At 42.2% G+C, this 22,313-nt stretch overlaps 1 protein-coding gene across 5 annotated transcripts in view; it reads right to left on the bottom strand.

Moving 5' to 3' along the window:
* The window catches only part of ARIH2 (ariadne RBR E3 ubiquitin protein ligase 2), a 48,837-nt gene that overhangs the window by 4,957 nt on the left and 21,567 nt on the right, over positions 1-22,313 (bottom strand). For all 5 annotated transcript variants that reach the window (XM_042978877.1, XM_042978875.1, XM_007088482.2 and 2 more), the window contains 9 exons: positions 14,295-14,362; positions 9,689-9,752; positions 8,002-8,152; positions 6,772-6,893; positions 5,202-5,311; positions 3,620-3,737; positions 2,570-2,620; positions 2,458-2,479; positions 448-599 (listed from right to left, as the gene is read on the bottom strand). In XM_042978877.1, coding sequence (XP_042834811.1) covers positions 448-599; positions 2,458-2,479; positions 2,570-2,620; positions 3,620-3,737; positions 5,202-5,311; positions 6,772-6,893; positions 8,002-8,152; positions 9,689-9,752; positions 14,295-14,362 — 858 coding nt within the window. The remainder of the gene's footprint in view (positions 1-447; positions 600-2,457; positions 2,480-2,569; positions 2,621-3,619; positions 3,738-5,201; positions 5,312-6,771; positions 6,894-8,001; positions 8,153-9,688; positions 9,753-14,294; positions 14,363-22,313) is intronic.

The raw sequence follows: 22,313 nt of genomic DNA, 5'->3' as shown, positions 1-22,313 counted from the left end.
AGGACTTCTTCAGTCCACACTACTAACCCTGTCTGCCTGCCAGATCACCCTACCCTCTAGGGCAATAGGGCTCCAACCCTGAAGACTAAACAAGGCTAGGTACCCATTGGTCTACTGTGCTTAGATACCAAATGTGCCATGCTTGTGGGCTTCTGAAGAGTCTTCCTGGGAAGAACTGCCCTCTAAATCTGATTAAGATGATAGTGGATGGAAAAGACTGATGGTCCCCTCATTGTCCTTCAGCCATCATTCAAAGAGCTTGTTGGTCTTGGCTGCTCTCTGGAACCTGAAAGCCACATTTATGGAGGTATCACTCAGGTCCACTGAAGGAGCTCCATTCCCTGACTTCCGTGTGCACATACCAGTACACCAGTCACTGGGAATTCTACCTCAGAAGGCCAACTGGAAGAAGCCCAACCCCGAGGAGCAGCTGCAGAAGATGCCTACCCTCTCAAAGTAAAACAAGTACTTCTTGAGGGCCTCCCTGGCCTGGGCTTGCTGGCTCTGGTTGACAATGTCGGGGTTCTCCTTGTACCGACTGCACTCATAGTACTCGCTGCCATGGGTCTTCCAATCTCCTAGACACATCCAGCAGAAGTCTGCGAAGGATGGAGAAAGAGGCATTTACACCCACAAGATAAGATCACATTCCTCCAAAGGCACAGGCAAAGCAGTAGGACAGACAGATCCTGTGAGGGGAGTGGGGTGGGGTTGTCACCTGACCAGAACTTCCCAAGGGTACCGTTTTCCAGATGGAATGTGCACATCTCCTCTCTGTCACATCCCACTGTCCCTGTAGCCTTTTCTTGTTGATATGAACAGTAGCCAGAGGAACCTCTCAGTTCCATGAGCACATAAGCTTGGTGCCTTTTTAACCCAACACAGGTAGATGCTGACTGTACAAGACCACTAGTATGCTGTGTCAATGCCACTGGGAAGCAGAAACTTGTCCAATGAGGCCCATCTGTTCGTCCAGAACACGTATTTCCCTCCTGACTACCTCCACCCTCGTAACACCCGTCCTAAGAAGATTTTGTACATGAAGCTGGGAATAAAGGCTTTCCCCTATTCTGTCATTATTTAAAAAAGAACATTTCTATAAAACCAACAGCTACCCAATAGTTCATATTCAGAATTATAAGTCTGCTTCTACACTAAGGAAGCAAAGAGGGAAAAATAAAGATCTACTATACATCCAACAATTACCATCTCATGGAGAGGAGCCAACCAGTCTGTCACATGGCCAAAACCTGATCTATAACCTATCTCTGCCAAAGACACTGACAGTGGGTAAACTCTGTTTTACCAGGATTCAAGTTGGCTCACTGACTTACCAAAAAGACCTCTTATAAAAACGTGGAGGAGCTAAAGCCAAACCCAGAGACCTAGAGGTTGTTCGCTTCCCTTCTCCTGGAAGCCCTCACCAAATAGCAGCAAAACTGTGATCTCCTTAATCAGGTAGGTTGTGCTTGCTATGGTCGTAAATATTAGGGTTGCCCGTATAGGTGGTAGAACTATATAGCAAAGCAAAGGATGGTAGTAACTCTGGGTGGTAAGGGATGGGGAGACTATGGGAAGGGACACACAGGGAACTTCTTGAGTGTGAGGAATGTGATGGGGTGTTCACTTTGTCATTTCTCTTTAAACCGTATGCATGTCTTATGCACTGTTCTAAGTAGATGATACACGTCCCTCTCACTCAAATGCACAGGGTGGGATACCACTGAGGAAATATGCCACTACCAGTGGTCTATCTTCATTCTACACTTCAATCGCTATTTCCTTCTAATGCCTTGCCATGTTCACTCTGATTACAGTGGGCTCCTGGGAAAAATAGCATGAGATGAGACCCTTACAAAGAGAAACCCTCAGGGCCCCCTGGTCAGCATCAAAGCTGCTGTGTAGACTTGTCTGGACATACTTTCTACTTGGATTTTATTTCTTTATTTGATCTTGCAGGAAGAAAAGCAAAACCAACAGGTCCTTCTATGCAAGCCACTCCTGATGGATGAAGAAGATCCCAAAGGCCAAATCAAAAGACCCTGTGGAAACTTTATAAAACCTTGAAGGAAGACTATTATGTTACTCCTTCCAATAAAACAGCTGCTCTAAAAGATATCTGTAAAGTAGCACAGATAAGCCCCGAACTTACCTGCCTTGGCAAAAATAAAAAGAACACACTGAAATCTTCTTGGGTGACTGAGGATCATGAGGTTGTCAGAGAGTCATCCCAACCTTCACTTCTGACTATATGTGTGAGCGAGATGGCAGCAGGATTATAAGAGGCACCAGAAAGTAATAAGTCAAAAATCAAGAGCTGCTTTACGCTGGCGATTATAAGTGACCAAGGCTGCCCTTTGTTTGTCACTTTACTACAAAAGCACTCACTAAACAAGCACTGGAGACCCATGCACAAGACTGTGCTGCTGGGCCTTGTGCACCACACCTAGGACTCACCGTGTTTACACTTGGAGCATTGCTGTCAGAGGGAAACAGAAGAGAACATGTTAAGGGCACGCTGACCAAAGGCTCCATGGCACATATGCAAAGGGTACAGGCTTCTGCTCACCATGTGATTGCAGCCTCCGTTCTTCTCAATGCAGATGTTACACTTTGGACACTGAGGAGACAGAAGGGCGCCATTAGGCTCACACACCACCAGGCTGGTTCTAAGACAAATTACACAAAGCTCCTGGCACCCGTGCCCAGCAGCTCATCGTGCGAGCCCTTCTGGGGAGGAGCATCTCACTTAAATGTGGCGGGTCGCTGAGGCTGGAACAGCAATTCAAGGAAATGAGGTCAGCACATTTGGCTCTGAAACACTCCAAGCACTGGCTGAGCCCCACTAAGTCTTCCACCATCTGTCTCTGCCACAAGGCTGCTCAGATTAAGCACAAGCTGAGTCAGCACAATGTCTTCCTGCTTGGAAAGAATGCCAAGCAGCACAAGAGCTGCCACACCAGACCACGTCCTGGTCAGCTTGCCTGGACTTCTGCCTCCACGAGAGAGCAAGGAAACAACCTCTAAAGCTCACCTGTTATCATTTGAGAGGTGCCACAACGTAGGCAGCAATGCAGAGACCAGTATGACGCTCTGCTCTCCCACTGCCACGAAGTAGACTATGTTTAATGTCACAGTCACAGCTGTGTTGTGAGTGCAGCAACTCAGCACATGACTGGCATAGGATAGGTGCCAAGTCACCCAGGGTTCAAGGGGCTGAGGGCCATGTTTTCCCATGGGAAGTTTCAGAATGAGAACTGGGCATGCCCAGGCTTGCGTGAAAGCCTCGCTCTTTATTATGTGTTGCTATCAACCACCTCCCGCCCAGGGCTATTAAAGCCTGGGAGGCATTAAAACAAAATCTGGTTTTCTTCTAATTAGTTCTTCTACTGGTCAAACTTTTCCAGGTAGGTCAGCATTTTATTAAAATAAATGCATCCAACGCATACTATGATAATCCGCTGCCAACTCTGCCAAGTCTGGGAAAGGGTCTGCAGACTTCAGCAAGGGCCCTGGGGCCCTGGGTGTTCCGCACTCAAAAAGCCAGCCAGCCTCCCAGGCGAGGACCTAGGCAGCATTAAGGAGGGCAGATCCATGACAGGTAAGATACAGTCCTTACGTCTTTAGTGTGAGCACTAATGTAGTTGGCTGTTTCGGAGTCGTCTGCACACTTCGTGAGCCATTTCCGGATTGTGGCGCAGTCTGTGGGGGCGTGATACATCTGACGACACTTGAAACTTAAAACCAGAAAAGAAAGACATTCAAATAATTGTTAGGCCAGGGTCCTATGTTTTCAATTTTCCTTCTGTCCAAGCCAAAAGATACTGAATTAGAGCTTTTCAAAGAAGTAAAGTTACCTCTCAAGGCCTTTGGGATCTTTACTTACCCAGAATTATACTTAAAATATTGTATGAATTTCTCTTCAATCTAAGCACTTCTAAGATATACTCTCAATACACGCAAATAAAACGTTTCTGTCTTAAATATCTTGTGTGGTGTCAACCCTCTTTGAAAGGATGTCAAATTCAGAGTTTACTCAAAGTGCATGGTAAGGTGCTCTGAGACAGATAACTTAGCTCAGATCCCAGGCAAAACCGAGATCCACTTTCCGAGAGCCCTGACTTAGCTCCCAGCCAGATGCACACAGTATGCACATCTGTCAGAATGGGTGCTGCCTGCATGATACATCTGACGATGCCTGAAACTTAAAATCAGAAGAGAAAAACACTCCAACACTCACTGGGCTACAGTTCTGTGTTTTTAATTTCCCTTTATCCAAGCCAATACTATGTTGGGTAGTGAAGGCTCTCAGGCAAACAGTCTAACAAATGCCCCAGGGGAACAAGTTCATAACAAGTGACACAAATGATGGAGAGCAACTATGCTACTGGTTCTTAACCTTTGGTAAGCCACAGACTCCCTCAACAATGTCTTGAAAGGCAAGAACACATGCGCGCGCGTACACACACACACACACACACACACACACACACACACACTTTCCATGTAGTTTCTCTGAAGCGCTACCATGAATCTTCTAGGGAGGCATGATTAGGGACAGACATAGATATGGACCTAAATTATGGCTCTGCCATTGCCTTGCACACCTCCATTTCTTCCCCAAGAACATAAGGGTAATGGTATCAATTGTACAGAGTTGTGACAATGAAGTTGACGTGATGAGAATAGTGTCTTTCCCATGGTAAGCCTTCAGTACACGTTAGCTATTCCCATATCTATCAAATGGAATAAACTCCAAGTAGATGTAAACTACTTTTATGAATTACAGTGTTTTAAAATTAACCTACGCAGGCCAACATGGAGAAAGATTCAGATGCTGAAGATTGTTGCTTTCAAATACAGGGATTTGGGATATGGGATTATCTGTGCAGGCAAATACACCCCCACATAGACACAATCTCTGTGCCATGAGTCTTAGCAGCATAAACCACAGCATAGTCTCCAAGAATCTGTGCCACTTTTTTTGTCTCTGAGCACTGTCAAACATCCCATGGGACGTGAGATGCTGGGTACATACTTGGAGCACTGCCCAAGTGGAGCCCACTTGGAGCAGAGCTGCTGTTTAGGCTCTAAGACCCTGTCTTTCCCAGTCCCACCCTCACCCACAGCAACAGCAGTGGTGCTTTGGAGGAGGACAAGGCAGGAGCCCAGGGTTGCTCAGCACTCACACTCACTCTTACCAGAAGACCTCGTTGCACCGATTGCACTGTACTCGGCGAGCTCTAGGCTCCTGTACCCGAATAACCATGGGGCAGTCTGCACCAGGGCACAGCTGGAGCTGGTAATGACTCTGTGAACACACCAAGGGGAAACAATGAGGACATCCCCTAGTCACTGCTTCCAAATCAGACCTCCCTGAGAGCTCAAACACCTTCTGTTCTTCCAGCTGATGACTTCCATCAAAGGGCTATAGGAATTCAGAAAGGATGCCACAAGGAACAGCATTAGGTAGATACTGAAGACCTCTAACGTTCAGCTAAAACTAGATAGCAAATCACTGGAATGACTTAAGGCTAGATCACAAAATGGAATACAGAATTGTGTCTGTGAGATGAAAGTGCACAGGTACCAGGTCTGGAAAGGAACGCAGCCCAATCAGCTGTGCATCTGAAGGTATTATATTAAGTGAAGTAAGACGAAGAAAGACAAATACCATATGATTTCACTTATAGGCAGAATCTAAAAAACAAAATGAACAAACACAAAACAAAAAGGGGAAGGGAGTTATGGGATGGGTAAAATGGGTGAAGGGGGTCAATTATATGGTGATGGATGGTTAACTAGACTTACTGTGGTGATCACTTTATAACATATACAAATACTGAATTATTACATCACACACCAATTTTCCCTAAAAACAAAAACTCTGAAAGGCTCGATGACCCTCACGCATGTACCAAAGGCAGCAAACAACACAAAGAACAAGGCACTGCTTATCCCACAGCACGTGCATGAGAAGACCGAGATGAGTCAATCCAGTAAGCTCAGGCACAAAAGACAAAGATGAAAACTGTGCTGCATGAAAGCAGCAAGTCTCAACTGGAAGCCCAATGGAGGGGATGGACTCCAAACGCTGGAATTCTGGACAGGTTTTTAAACTGCACAAGAAGCAATACCCCTTCTTTGTGCTAAATCACACAGGGAACCAAATGCAAGAGCAACTCCTGAGATCTCCATGACTCATGTTCATCCCCTGACATACAACAGCTTGTTAAGCAGCTGGGTAGAAGGTGAGCACGCCTGACCATTCTATCAGAGAAAATCAAGGTTCAGAGAGGTAAAATAATGGGTCAAAGCCTACACAGTGAGGAAGTAAGAGACGTGGGATTCACGTTATTGTCAGTCTGACTCCAGGGCGTATGTTCTTTCACTACCACTCTAGTGGTTTCTAAACTTTTAAAAAACTGTGCAGCTCTTTCTTCAAATTACAGCATGTAGGAACGCCTGGATGGCTCAGTCAGTTAAGCGTTCAACTTCGGCTCAGGTCATGATCTCTCATGGTGTGTGATTTTGAGCCCAGCGTCAGGCTCTGTGCTGACAACTCAGAGATGGAGCCTGCTACGGGTTCTGTGTCTCCCTCTCTCTCTGCTCCGTCCCCCACTCATATTCTGTCTCTCTCTCAAAAATAAATAAACATTAAAAAAAAAAAAATACAGCACCTAATGGCAGCTTAGTCTACAAAGTAACTGTGATGAGAATGGATGGGAAGTAGGTCCAGGAAGACAGAGGCACAACAGGGGCTGGTCATACCTCCACATAGTCCCTAAAGAGGTAGCGCCTGTATTTGTCTCTCAATTCTTCATTGGGCAGCAATGGAAACACGAAGTCCTCTGGTGTTCGCAGTGGGCAGTCCTGAGCCATGCAAGAGACTCCTGTTGAACAAAGGCAACACGATGGACAACTGCGTCGCAGAAGACACAACAAGAATATATTTCCCCACTGAGTTCAACCAACAAATTCCATATAGGATTCCTTATAGGAAACCCTTGAAGCCACAGAATGTATTAAAAAAAAAAAAGAGAGAGAGAGAAATTAATATATTTACAATGATGCAACTAAGATTTCTCTCAAATTACATATAAATCACAAATAAATAGCACCATTAAAAAGGCAGTATCATCTAAAAAATCCTATACAGTACTTTGGGCACCTGGCTGGCTCAGTTGGTAGAGCATGCTACTCTTGACCTCGAGGACGTGAGTTAAAGCCCCGACTGGGCACAGAACTTAATTAAAAAAAAAAAAAAAGAAAGAAAAATCCTAGGGGCACCTGGATGGCTCAGTTGGTTAAGTGTCTAACTTCAGATCATGACCTCATTGTTTGGGAGTTTGAACCCACTTTGGATCCTCTGTTTCCTCTCTCTGCCCAACTCCGCCCCTGCCCCTCCACTCGTGCAAGTGCACGCTCTCTCAAAAATAAACATTAGAAAAAAACCTATATGGTTCTTGGCTAACAATTTCATTTTGTGATGTTTAATATTATGTGCAAGTGATTTCTACCCAACACAATGAGATTCTGCAGACACCATTAATGTGATGCTAAGTTAGATCCAATATCAAGTCATATTCTAACAAATACTCCTAGAACCAATCACCAAATCTGAATTATGTTACCTAAATAGCAGCAATCTCTGAGTGTTTCTGAGTTATGGTTGCCACTTGGGCTATCAAGATAGGGTAGGCAGCTTAAGGACAGTTCTCCCAAAAAGGAGCCTTGCACTCACACTAATGTTTACATATATGCCCAAACAATAGCCTTAATCATCTCATTTTGTTCAGGACTGAGAAAAACCTTGCGACTGTTCAACCAATCAACCTGTTGGTTGGTTCCAAGCTTGAACCAATGGGAACCAATGGTTCTGACAATAAAAACCTCAATCAGGCTCAGAAGAAAACACGCAGCTGACCTGAGTACCTAAAGGGGCAGAGTTGAAGATAAATACTTCATGCTAGCCTTTTACAAATTCTGTGGCAAACTCACCTACACCCACACCGTCCTTGACAAGTACTGAGCAGTGTTGCTCCCAGCAGCTACGGCAAAACTGGTGCTGACAGGCCAGAGAAAGTAGGTTTTCCTTCCGCACAAACTGCATACACACTGCGCAGTGGTGAGGAGGGTGGGCTGTGGGAACCTGGGGAGAGGCGGAACAGAATGAGTAAAGAGGAGCCTCTAGAGTCTGGGAGGCCACAGGGGTGCCTCACACAGCTAGGTCTTTGGGAAGTGATTCTGACCCTGCAACAGGTGTTAGAGCTCAACTGAAATGTGTGGGCTCTACGGGTCCCAAGAGTTCTGAACAGAAAGCATAGATGAGGAAGACTTCCTAAAGGAGATGGTGCCTGAGTGTTCACCCTGGACAATCTCTCGGATTCAGAGAGGCAGAGGAAGGCTGAATGGAAAACTTACAGTAGTTTGTAATGTCAGGCTGAAAAGCTCAGGATTTCCAAATTGCCAAGGTCCTTAGAGGTCATTCAGTTCAACTTCTGCTTTTAGAGGCTACTGGGTTCTTTTATAAACTGCCCCATTTGATGAACACAGCTGTCCCTCAACAAGTACTATAGAGGCTCTTAGAGGCTGAGCTGAGCGTGTAAAGCTTCTAATAGTCCCACTGCAGGTTTACTTGTCAAAGACAGTGCTTTCCCCATTATTAATGCCCAAAACACAAAATATTACAGCTTTTACTAAGTCACAACTCATCCTTAGCATACTGCAGAGATGTCGAGTACAATTAATTTAGAGGATGAGGAAGGCTCCTACTAGGAAAGAAACCTTCTAGGATGTGGGCAAATAACCGCAAAGCTTGAACTCCAGAATCCATGCCATGCTACACAAACTGACAGACAAAGACAATGTGGGGACCCCTGGCCCAAGCCACAAACTGATGGAAAAGTCCACTATTAGGTTCTTGGTTAGCTCACTGGGAATACAAAAAACAATTTGAAGAAAAAGACCGTATTCTCATGTTTATCTAGTATGCTCCTAGAAATGTTCTCCCAAGAACTACTGAAGTGGCAATTTGAGCCCCAATTATTCCTCCTAAAGAGTGTTTCCAACATGGCCTTATTTATTTGAAAATATTTGCTAACTCCTAAATACACAGGAAATTGCCATGCACACTGTAAGATATAGTTCCTATCCTTAAAGCACACACAGTGTGGTAGGGGAGCTGAAAGGATGAGTGAGTCGGTACATCACACACGCAAAGACTTCAAGGCATAACTAGAGGATTTTGGAGAGGAGAGATCACGGGAGACAGGCTTTGTGAGAGAGAGCTCAATTTGGGTCTTTAAAAAACGAGTTCCACTCCCACAGACAAAGATGGGGACAGGGTCTGAACATTCCAAGCTGGGGATAGCATGAGAAGAGTCAAAGAGGCGTGCAGTAAGCTTGGGAACACCAAAGAACCCAGCAGGAATGGAACGCAGGCTGTGTGTAAGTGTAAAGAGCAAGGTGAGGCTGGAGAGGGCCCCAGGACTGGCAATGATTTATTCTCCATCCATGAGGAAACTCTTCCAACTATAATGGAAATGGAAGATTTAGGCCCATGTTGGAACAAAAATCTCAGGCATGCTGTACCAGAAACAAAGCAAGATGGTTCTCAATAACACCTTAAGCCACAGCAAGAGCCATGTGTGTCAGGAGAAGCCTTGCTCAAATGGGAGACACTCACATGTTTCGAGGGACTGGGCTGAACTCGAGCCTCAACAAGCAGCTGAGCAGAATTAGACTTGTATCTGCAAAATACAAGCAGAAATAAAGGGAATCGGAAATGAAGATAAGCATTTTAACCTGTGAACAAAATCAGAAGACACCAACAAGTGCTGCAGTTGCACTAAAGTGTCTTTGTCTCTAATTACTGTCTGACAGAACCAAGCTTCCTTTTCCTTTGTATAAATACTTTTTCCTCTTTCAACTTTTTAGTTCTCAATTTGTATGAGAATAATAACCCTGCTTCAAAGATACGAAACTATAAGAAAAATACTTATGAAATACCATATCTGTTTTCAATCCCTTTCATGAAATATAAGCAAACAGCTCTGTGTCTTCAGAACAGGGAATGATAGCTTAAGACATAGAAAATGCAGAAGTGCCTGGCTGGCTCAGTCAGTAAAGTATGCAACTCTTGATCTTCTTGGTTGTGGGTTCGAGCCCTGCACTATGCGTAGAGATTATTTAAAAATAAAATCTTCAAAAAATAAAATAAAAAAAGGGCACATGGGTGTCTCAGTTGGTTTAGCAGCCAGCTCTTGATTCCAGCTTAGGTTTCATAACACGGTTTGTGGGATCGAGCCCCAACTCAGGCTCTGCACTGACAGAGTGGAGCCTGCCTGGGATTCTCCCTCTCCCTCTCTTGGCCTCTCCCCTGCTTGAGGGCACTCTTTCTTTCTCTTTCTAAAAAATAAATAAACATAAAAAAAAAAAAGGGCACAGAAAAAAGTATACAGGGTTCCTGGCTGGCTCATCGGGGAGAAGCATGTGGCTCTTGATCTTGGGGCCATGAGTTCGAGCCCCACATTGGGTGTAGAGATTACTTAAATAAATAAAAACTTAATTAAAATTAAAAAAAAAAGCATAAAGGAAAACTCTGAAATATTATGTTACATTTAAGAACGTCAGTTCAGGGTGCCTGGGTGGCTCAGTTGGTTAAGCATCTGACTTCGGCTCAGGTCATGATCTGGTGGTTCACGAGCTCGAGCCCCACATCGAGCTCTGAGCTGACAGTGCAAAGCCTGCTTGGGATTCTCAGCTCTCTGTCCCTGTCCCCACCCCTCTCTCTCAAAATAAATAAGTAAACTTAAAAAAAAAAAAAAAAAAAAAAAAAGGATATCAGTTCATCAGAACACACCATAAAGTGAAAAACCCGGCTATATAAATAAATAGAAGGTAACTCAATACATACATAACAGGCAAAAGACTGATACTCAGAATAAATAAAAGCAAATTTTCTACAAATCCATTTGAAAAGACAAAATAACAATAAAAAACAAAGACAGAACAAGCATTTCATAGGAAAAAAAAGCACAAACGGCCATGAACGAGAAAAGATGCTCAACCTCCATAATAATCTGGGATACTGAAATTAAAAACAATTAGATGCCATTTATACCCACCCACCAGATTGTAAAACTTCAAGGGTGACAGTATCAGGAACATTCATACCACTGGTGGGCATATAACATGGTACAATCACTTTGGAAACATTTTGTCATTTAGCAAAGCTAAAGAAACACACACTCTATTGCCCAGTAACTCACTTCCTACACTCAACCCTAGAAAAATTATATGACACTAGCGGTCATACACACGAGTTTTCAGAGCTGCATTATTTATAACAACAAAAAACTAAAATTCACAGTCACAAATGTTGACAGGAATATGGATAGATGTCTTAAGATGCAACCTTGTTAATTTAAAAAGTTTAAGAATACAGACAGCATGATTCCATGTCTGTAAAGTTCTAAAAACATCCAAAAGTAAAGGATATATAATTTAAGAACAAATAAGAGGGGCGCCTGGCTGGCTCAGTCGGTTGAGCATCCGACTTCGGCTCAGGTCATGATCTCACGGTTTGTGAGTTCGAGCCCCGTGTCGGGCTCTGTGCTGACAGCTCAGAGCCTGGAGCCTGCTTTGGATTCTGTGTCTCCCTCTCTCTCTGACCCTCCCCCATTCATGCTCTGTCTCAAAAATGAACATTAAAAAAAAAAAAAATTAAAAAGAATAAATAAGAAAATGATCAATACTGAATTCAAGATACTGGTTGCTTCAGAGAAGGAAGGGGGTGTGGCTAAGCAGAAACTGCCACCAGAAGCTTCAGAATAAAATGTCCACTTCTTATTTGAATGGATACTTAAATGTGTTTGCTTAATCATTCTTTAAAACCTATACATTATCACGTGTGCACATACATTTTTGAAAAATTAGTATTTCATAATCAAAATTGGGAATGAGGTATGAAATATATACATTTAAAAATAAAAACAGGGGCACCTGGGAGGCTCAGTCGGTTAAGCATTTGACTTTGGTCATGATCTCACCATTCCTGAGTTCGAGCCCCCGCATCAGGCTCTGTGCTGACAGCTCAGAGCCTGGAGTCTGCGTCAGATTCTGTGTCTCCCCTCTCTCTACCCCTCCCCTGTTCGTGCTCTCTCTCTCTCTCTCAAAAATAAACATAAAAAAATAAAAATACAAATAAATAAAATTTTTTTAAAAAAAGGGGCGCCTAGGTGGCTCAGTCAGTTAAGCATCAAACTTTGGCTTGGGTCGTGATCTCACGGCTCATGAGTTCGAGCCCTACACTGGGCTCTCTACTGTCAAGGCAGAGCCCACTTTAGATCCTCTGTCTCCCTCTCTGTCTGACCCTCCCCAACTTGTTTTCACTCTCTCTAAAATAAATGTTAAAAAAATAAAAATAAAAACAGGTGCCTGGGTGGCTTAGTCAAGTGTCCGACTCTTGATTTTGGCTCAGGTCATGATCTCATGGTTGTGGGATCAAGCTCCGTGTCAGGTTCTGTGCTATCAGCATAACATAAGAGAATCCCTGCTTGGAATTCTCTCTTTCCCTTTCTGCCCCTCCCTCACTCACACACACTCTCTCTCAAGATAAATAAATTTTAAAAAGTAAAAATAAAAACAATTATCCTGTGGCAATGAAAGTGCCACACAAAACCCAGGAAAATGCATTACCCAAAAATCAGGAATCTGAGCGGGGAACAATGTCTCATGTAAGTGTGACTTCCTTATTTCACTTAGAATGCCTCCCTTCCACTGCTTTTATTCCTACTTCTCACGCTAGTAACCTTAATATCTGCAGCCATCTTGTCCTTTCCCAAGTTAGGCTACAGAGTCTGGGCAGTGAGAGGTACCCCACTGCTGAAACCTACATGGTTCCAGAATTGTGAGTAGTAGAAACAGCACTGCAGACAATGGAAGTTCACACAGAAGTCTATCTAAATGTATTCGGCTCTTAAGGATAGAGAGTGAGAGTGAGAATGCAGTGGGTGGGATCAGGAGCACACTTGCTCCTTCCTGAGTGAGCTACGCTGCTCCAGTGGGTACAGCCATCCCAGTTATGTTTAGCCTGGAAAAGGAAAGGTATGACCTTCCTTCCTCTGAAGATAAATGGATCACACCATTCAAAAAAAGACTCACTGTGGTGTGAAAGGGCAGGAGCGGCAACCAGTGATTCTCACCAGTGGCAGTTTTGTTCTCTATGGGTTATTTGGCAGTATCTGCTGATCTTTTTGATTTCACAGACTGGGGGTGCTAATTTCAGTGTGCCAGATTATTATGAAGGTTGAGTATCTTTTCATGTTAATGGTCATTTGAGCTTTCTTTTCTGTGAAATGCTTGTTTGGTATTTTGCCCATTTTTTTAAAGTTTATTATTTTTGGGGGGGGAGCGGGAGGGGCGGGGGGGGGGGGGAGACAGAGAATCCCAAGCAGGCTCTGCACTGATAGGAGCAGTGGGGCTGAATGTGGGACTCAGGTTCAAGCTCAAGAACTGTGAGATCCTGACCTAAGCCAAAACCAAGAGTTGGACACTTAACCAACTGAGCCACCTAGGCGCCCCTTGCACATTTTTTATTGTTATTTTGTCTTTTCAAGTGGATTCTGCCAAACCTCCTACAACTCACAGAACAGTGTCCCCATGACAAAGAGTTATCTATCCCAAAATGGCAGGAGTGCTGAGGATAAGAAACCCTAAGCTAGAAAGAAGCACATGCCTATGAAGGTGGGACACAGGGACTCGTCCCAGAGGGTGCAGGAGGAGGAGAAACCCCTCCTCCTGAGAACTTCCAGGATACCTCAAGACTTGAAGATCAGAGCCAAGAGCTCTGGTTCTGATGGTAAGCTGGCCCACCTTTTCTGAAGGTAATATTCAAAAGTATGTTGCATTCCTCACTTTATATATCCAAAAGAAACAAATGGAGATGTTGGCAAGTGTTATCTAGAAGGGCACTGATTACAAATTTAAAAAGGCATAAAAAAACTGAACTAACTTCACTGTCTACAACAGGAGTTAGGAAAAAGCATGGAACATCTATGTGATAAAATACTAAGCCAGCAATAAAACTGAGGTAGAAAAAAATATAATGCAAACATGGAAAAATATTCACCATATACAGAGAGGAAAAAAGGATATACAATATGATCCAGTGTTTTAAATATATAATATGCACATTGCAAGGATATACTCCAAAACATAATCACCACTGGGTGGGTGGGCAGAGAAAGAAGCTATGGGCAATGCCATGTCTCTTCCTCCAAACACCTTACCTGTCCAGTATCTCTGCAACTTGCCAGTGGAAATTAACTAATATAAGTTTAGCAACTGAATGAGATACCTAAAAAGAAGAAAGAAAAAAAAATCAAATTACAACTGTAGTTTCTTTCACAGAGCTTCACATTTTGAGAAGTGCATACACATTCATGTCTATAGCAGGCCCAGGCTTGACTTCCAAATTCTTCCTCTTGGTTCTCTGCTTCATCTTTTAAGTTCAGACTCTTATGACCTTAGTGATTTCCCAGATCTCTTTAACTTTTCTTTGTTTTCATTAATGACCCTTCCAAGAAATCAATCTGAATTGAATCTTAAGCAAAACCTCCCTGTCTACAGTTAACAATCCAGTGTTCAATTTAAGCAAAAAAGCTGTGTTCTCTAAAGTGGTCTATGTTCCCTCAAGCTGCTGTAGGAGGCCACACATGGGAAGTGCACCTCTAGTTAGGCCCATTACTTGCAGAAAATCTCTAGGCTTGGACTTCTTGTATAATTCCAGCAAAACAACACACACCTGTATAAAATCTCCAAATTCCTGCCAACCAATGAGCCCTGATTGCAGGAAGATTTAAAAGCCTTGGGGCACCTGGGTGGCTCAGTCAGTTAAGTGTCTGGCTCTTGATTTCAGCTCAGGTCATGATCTCACTGTTCATGAGATTGAGCCCCACATCAAGCTCTGTGCTTACAAGTGCGGATTCTGCTTGGGATTCTCTCTCTCTACCTCTCTCTGCTCCTCCTGCATGTGCACACGCGCTCTCTCTCTCTCTCTCTCTCTCTCAAAATAATAAACTGGGGGAAAAAAAGTCTATGGGCAGTCTTTGTGGCCCCTACCTTTTAAAGCACACTTGTTATTTCCCAAAAATAAACAAACATTGAAAAAATAATAATTTAAAAAAAAAAGGGTGCCTAGGTGGCTCAGTTGGTTAAGCGTCTGCCTTCGACTTAGGTCATGATCTTGCAGTTCCTGACTTTGAGCCCCACATCGGGCTCTGTGCTGACAGCTCAGAGCCTGGAGCCTTGTTTGGATTCTGTATCTCTCTCTCTGCCCCTCCCCTGCTCAGACTCTGTCTCTCCCTCAAAATAAACAAAAAAATTAAAAAAAAAAATGTTTTTCAAGCACACTGGTTATGGCTGTCACAGAGTCTCAGAAGTGCTTTGAGCTAGCAATTCTACTTCTGTAAATTTTTCTGAAGAGATCATAGAGGATAGGTGTACCACAGTGTTTTACAAGAGTAAAAAATTAAAAATAACCTAAATGTCTAATAAAAAGGAACTAGGTAAATAATATATGACATATCCATGCAATGAACTATGCAGTCATTGAAAAGGATGTTACAGAAATAAGTTTGACATAGGAAGAAGTTCATATTTTAATATTAGGCTAAATAAGCCAGTAGTAAGATAGCATGTACATGTTATAGCCACAATATCCTGTTAATAGGGGAAGCAGACTAGTTACAAAAAGGAACAGCCTGAGGTTGTCAAGAGTAGGGTAGGGCCACAGAAGATGGGGTTGTGTTTGGAAGTCTAGATGAGGCTTCCCAGAGAGAGCACTGCAGAGCAGGAGGGTGCCACTAAATCAAGGAGAAACGAGAAGCACACTTGAGGCCAGGGAGCTAAGAGAACACACAGAACCTTAGTACTCTGTTTACTGGACTGAGTCTTTAAACTGGAGCTACCAAGGAACCGTAAGGTAGTACATGCTTGGTCCACAAATAAGAACTGCAGAGAGGGGAGACACAGTGACCAACTTGCAACCCCTGCTCCTAGAGCTCAAGTTACTCCTGAAAGGAGACAGATGCAACTTACTAAGCAAGGGCATGTCCCAGTGCATAATCAGCATCAAAGGTTGTGCACTGAGTGAATGCCTTTCTGTCTTGCAGCCCAGGAACATCTGGAGAAAACCCAGGTCTCAAGACAGCACACTTCACTAAGGATGGGGGTCCCCACTTCTCTTCCATGCATGGGAAGAGGCATCAGACTCAGGCATGTTGCTGTAGTATTTTCTTGTTGAGGACCATGGAGACTTTAGGTCTAGGATTCCTGAATTATAACTAACATTTCTCCTCACTGTAGCCATAACAAAACTATTTATCCACAGCAAACCACTATCACAAAATGAAAAGAGACAAAACATACAGTCTAAACTTAAATAATGGTCTTGAATGTAGCTCCTGGCTACAAACTTTCTTTAAAAACCTGACAGTGATACTGTTTTTGGATGACCTCCTCACAGCCTTTTCTATCATCTCTTACCTAATGGAGCCCAGTCAGACCTACACCATCGTCTGTCCTGACTTCTAAATGTCTTGCCATGCTGTGGTATGAAACCATCTGGGAAACCCAGAGAAGTCCTGGCCATGTCTAACAGCCACCTCCCCTTTCTCACCATTGATGGCTTAGGTGAAGCCTTTAAGCTGAGACAGGGGTCAGGCTGCCTCTCATCCACAGAATCCTGAACTTTACTGGACACAGGGGGACCACTCAATGACACCAATTATTAAATGATATCATGTCTATAATCTGTGGATTTTCAAGATGGAATTCTTCAACCTTCCTTAAGAAACAGAATGTTAACACTCTACCTCGTCTGATCCCTTGATTTGAACAGCACTAACAGCAACAACAAAACCTCAGAATTAGCACACCAGGTGCAGCCCACCTATGGAAAATCTGGCCCTCTGTTGAAACAGAAATTTTATTAATGACTGCAAATCCACTAATGACCAGCTCAGAATATCCCAGCAGATTTGAGTTTTGGTGAGAACAGATTATGTGAAGAGAAGATACATCTAGCACTTTATGGAACTGACAGTGGAGTGATAGGAATCTATTCTTTCAGTGCCAACAGCCAAGAATACGTCAATATATACAAGATAGTAGGCACACACACGTCAGCTGTATGCACCCCCCACTAGCCTTCTGCAGGAAGTGCTACTGTGATCCCTAAGTCACAGATGGGGGTGTGAAAATGGCCCATATTGTGTCCACAGTGTATCACAGAAAATCAGGGATTCTTTCCCTCAATAATCCAATATAAGCCTGAAGACACCCAGAGACAATTTAAGCAAAATGCAGTGTGACTGCACCTTGCCCTATAATGGACACCAGGGAATCTATAGGGAAGTCAGGTTCCAAAAGGCTCTCTGGCAAAAACAGCACAGGGGTAGAGGAAGAGGACCTAGAAGAATTTATGCTAAAAAAAGGAGTCTCAGCAGTGAGATTTGGGGTCACAAGAGAGAACTGACTGCACACACACCCCAGCAGTATCTCAGAGGAAGCAACCACAGGTGATTTGGGGGCAGAAAAGGATGTGTGTTGGGGGCAGGGGCACTATTTAAGCCATTTTCCACAAAAGGGCCAGGACAAACCTTGGGGAGGATATTAAAACATTAAAGAGTACAAACAGCTAAACTCTCGCAGGAAAGAACTCCCTGAGTTTTCATGCCATTACTGTCTAATGATCAAAGAGTTATTCAGAATCTATCAGAGTCAATACTTCACAACTGGGGAGTCTTCCATTCTTCTCTATATTTTCAATTGTGGAGAACAGAATCTTCCAGCAGAATCAAGATGAACCCTTGCTACACTGTTTTGATCAAGAAATTAGCAACCTATTAGTACTATTGTCTGGACCCCTCCACTCCATAACCTTTAGGATTACCTTCCTGAAACCCTGACTGAAAAGTATTAAGACAGCTCTTACAGAGCTGTTACATCTTGCCAAGATCAGTTCCCACACTGCTTAAAACCCATCACTGCTTTCCAGTACTGACAAGACAAACCTGAAGCCCTTAGTGGAAGTCATCAGAACCATTGTGCCCTGGAGTCCAGCAACAGACCAAGTGATTCTAGCATCCCCATGCACTTTGCTAACTGTTCTCTGCCAAGAATGCCCTTTTCTGTAGCAAATATTTGGAAATTAAAGAACATACTTCTGAGCAGAACTGGTGTGTCAAATAAGAAATCACAAGAGAGGGGCGCCTGGGTGGCTCAGTAGGTTGAGCATCGACTTCTGCTCAGGTCACGATCTCGTGATTGACGAGTTTGAGCCCTGCGTCGGGCTCTGTGCTGACAGCTCAGAGGCTGGAGCTAGCTTCGGATTCTGTCTCTCCCTGTCTGTCTGCCCCTCCCCTGCACATGCTCTGTCTCTCTCTGTTTCAAAAATAAATACATACTAAAAAAAAAATTTTTTTTTAAAGAAAGAAAAAAAAATAAATCACAAGAGAAATTAGAAAATGTTTTGAGGGGCGCCTGGGTGGCTCAGTCAGTTAAGTGTCCAACTTCAGCTCAGGTCATGATCTTACAGTTTGTGGGTTGAAGCCCTGTGTCATGCTAGGCACTGACAGCTCCCATCTTGGAGCCTGCTTCAGATTCTGTGTCTCCCTCTATCTCTGCCCCTCTCCCGCTTGTGTGTGCTCCTCTCTCTCTCAAAAATAAACAAACACTAAAAAAAAAAAAGAAAGGAAGAAAGAAAGAAAGAAAGAAAGAAAATGAAAATGTCTTGAACTGAATAATGAAAATACCACAGAATTTGGTGAGATGCAGCTAACATGATGCCAGGGAGAAATTTACAACTGTAAATGTTTATACTAGGAAATAAAATCCTTAAGTCCCCCTGGAGAAACTCGAAAAAGATGATAAAACTTAAAGCAAGTGAAAAGAAAAAAATAATAAAGAAAAAAAAACAAGAAATAAATGAAATCCAAACCAAATAATATTGAAAATTAACAGGAGTGCCTGGGTGGCTCAGTCAGTTACGCGCCCGACTCTTGATTTCAGCTCAGGTCATGATCTCACAGTTTTTGAGTTCAATCAAACCCTGTGCCAAGCTCTGTGTTGCCAGCGTGGAAGCTGCTTGGGATTTCCTCTTTCTCTCTCCCTCTCTCTGCCCCTCCCTTGCTCTCACTCTCTCAAAATAAATATTAAAAAACTTAAAAAAAAAAAAAAAAAAGAAAATTAACAAACCCCATTAGTTGATTCTTCAAAAAAATCAACAAGGGGTGCCTGGGTGGCTCAATGAGTTAAACACCCAATTCTTGATTTCAGCTCAGGTCATGATCTCACAGTTCATGAGTCCAAGCCTCACTCTGACAGGGCAGAGCCTGCTTGGGATTCCTCCCCCCACCCCGCCCCCCACCCCTCACTTGCATACTCTTTCTCTCAAAATAAATAAACTTAAAAAAATAGATCAATAAAATTGATAAAAACTTTAGCTAGATTAAGAAAAAGAGAATACAAATGACCAATAATGGGTGAAAAAGGGATAACAAATTTAAATCTTAGGTGAAATTGACAAGATTCTTGAAAAATACTTAGCAAAACTGACACAAAATAGAGAAGATAAACAGAATAGCTCTTATATCTACTACAGACATTGACTTTATGATCAAAAATTTTCTCACAAAATTCCCATGCCCATAAGTTTTTACTGTTGAATGCTATCAACACCAATCTTACTTTTAGAAACTCAAGGAAGTTATACTTCTTCCAATTCATTTTATGAAGCTAACATAATAACCCTGATATAAAAATCTGACAAAAATATAACAGAAAGAAAATTACAGACCAGTATCCCTTATGAACATAAACACAAAAATCAATCCAAATATTTTAGCAAATTAAATCCAGCAATATAGAAAAAGGACAATATATGATAATGAAGTGAGGTTTATCCAAGGAATGGAAAGCTGATTTAACATGTGAAAACTATTGTAATTCATTGAATTAACAAAATAAAGGTGGAAAAAATGATCATTTCAGACACAGAAAACCCATTTGACAAAATTCATTCAAGATATAAATTTGCAGCAAATCAGGACAAAAAGTGAATTACCTGAGAGGTGAGGGAGAAAAAGTGAACTGCCTGAATCTGATATAGGGCACCTATGAAAAAACATTATACTGAATGCTAAGATCAAGAAAATGGCACAGATGACCATCCTGACCATTTAACATTATACTGGAGGCCCTAGCCAGGGCAATAGGGCAAAGAGAAAAGAAAAAAAAGACATTAAATAAAGATTGGAAAAAGAAGCAAATCTGTCTCTATTCTTAGATAAAATTGATTGTTTACTCCGAATATCCTAATATGCAAAAACTACTACTAGAATAAATGAATTATGAGATAACAAAACACAAAGTCAATACACAAAAATCAAACGTATTTCTATACAGCAGCAAACAAATGAAAACTAAAATTTTAAACAGGTGAAATGTATTTTAGTAATATATTTTATTTAGACCAATATATCTGAAATATTATTTCAACAGGTAATCCACAAAAAATTATTCAAGAACTATTTTATTTTACATCTTTTTTCTTTAAGTTTATTTGAGAGAGAGCTAGCATGTGAGCATGCACGTGGGGGGGGGGGGGGCAGAGAAAGACAGAGACAGAATCCCAATCAGGCTCCGTGTTGTCAGCACGGAGTCTAATATGGGGCTTGATCTCATGAACCATTAGATTAAGACCTGAGCTGAAATCAAGAGTTGGCCACCCAACCAACTGAGCCACCCAGGCGCCCCTTACATCCTTTTTTTCATATGAATCTTCAAAGTACACTTTTATTTTATTTTTAAATGTTTTATTTATTTATTCATTTTTTAGAAAGCATGAGCCGGGGAGGGGCAGAGAGAGAGAGGGGGACAGAGGATCTGAAGTGGGCTCTGCACTGAGAGCGATGAACTCGATATGGGGTTCGAATTTACAAACCGCGAAATTATGACCTGAGCCGATGTCAGACGCTCAACCGAGCCACACAGGTACCCGAAAAGTACACTTATATTTTAGAATCACAGCATATACCAATTCAAAATGGCCGCATTTCAAATCTCAATGGCTACATGTGTTCATAGCCACCATACTGAACAACATAGCTACAGACTGAAGACAATCAAAATTAATCAAAATCAAAGCAGGGTTTTTTCGGGGGTGGGGGGCAAGAGGCACACATTAACAGTTGATCCTAAAATCCATGGAAATGGAAATGACCCAGAATATCCAAAGCAATCTTGAAAGAGAAGAGCAAAGTTGGAGGACTTATGCCATCTGACTCTAACACTTACTATAAAGCTATAGTAATCAAGGCAGGAGGGTACATACAGGCTTAAAAACAGACATAAAGATCAATGCAACAGAATAAAATTCAGAAGTAAACTCAGACATTTATGGTTAATTTTAAACAAAGGTGCTAAGGAATTCAAGAGAGGAAACATTCAACAGATGGTTCTGGAATAACTGAACATCATTATGCAAAAACAAAACAGAACTTGGACACTTCATATCACACAAAAATTAACTCAAAATAGTTCACAGATTTAAATGTAAAACTAAAAACTTCTACAAGAAAATCTTTGCAACCTTGGCTTAGGCAAAGATTTCTTACATAAGACAATGAAAGCACATTGATAAACTGAACTTCATCAGAATTAAACTTTTACTCTTCAAAGACATTAAGAAAATGGAAGAGATAAGCCACAGAGGGAAAATAATTACAAATCATGTATCTGATAAAGGATTTAATTCAGAATCTATAAAGAACACATGCAACTCAAGAAGACAACCTAATTTTTAAAAATGGATGAAAGATTTGAACACTTCACCCCAAAAATGTATGAACAGTAAATAAGCAAAAGATCTTCAATATCATTAGTCATAAGGGAAATGCAAATTAAAACCACAAGATACCACTTCACACTCACTAGAATGAATATAATCCAAATGACTGTCAATACCAAGAGCTAGCAAGAATGTGGAGAAACTGGAACCCCTACAGAATGCTGGCAGCAATGTAAAATAGTAGTCACCTCAGAAAACAGTTTGGCAGTTTCTTAAAACGTTAAACACACATATTACAACCTAACAATCCCACTCCCAGATATCTATCCAAGAAAAATGAAAGCATATGTCCATTTAAAGCCCTAGACATGAATGGTCATGGCAGCCTATTTCAGAATAGCTTCAAACTGGAAACAACCCAATGTCCACAACTGATGAATGAATGGATAAAAAAAAT

This window comes from Panthera tigris, chromosome A2 (genome assembly GCF_018350195.1).
Source record: "Panthera tigris isolate Pti1 chromosome A2, P.tigris_Pti1_mat1.1, whole genome shotgun sequence".
Lineage (NCBI taxonomy): Eukaryota > Metazoa > Chordata > Mammalia > Carnivora > Felidae > Panthera > Panthera tigris.
This window is presented reverse-complemented; position numbering and strand designations above follow the sequence as displayed.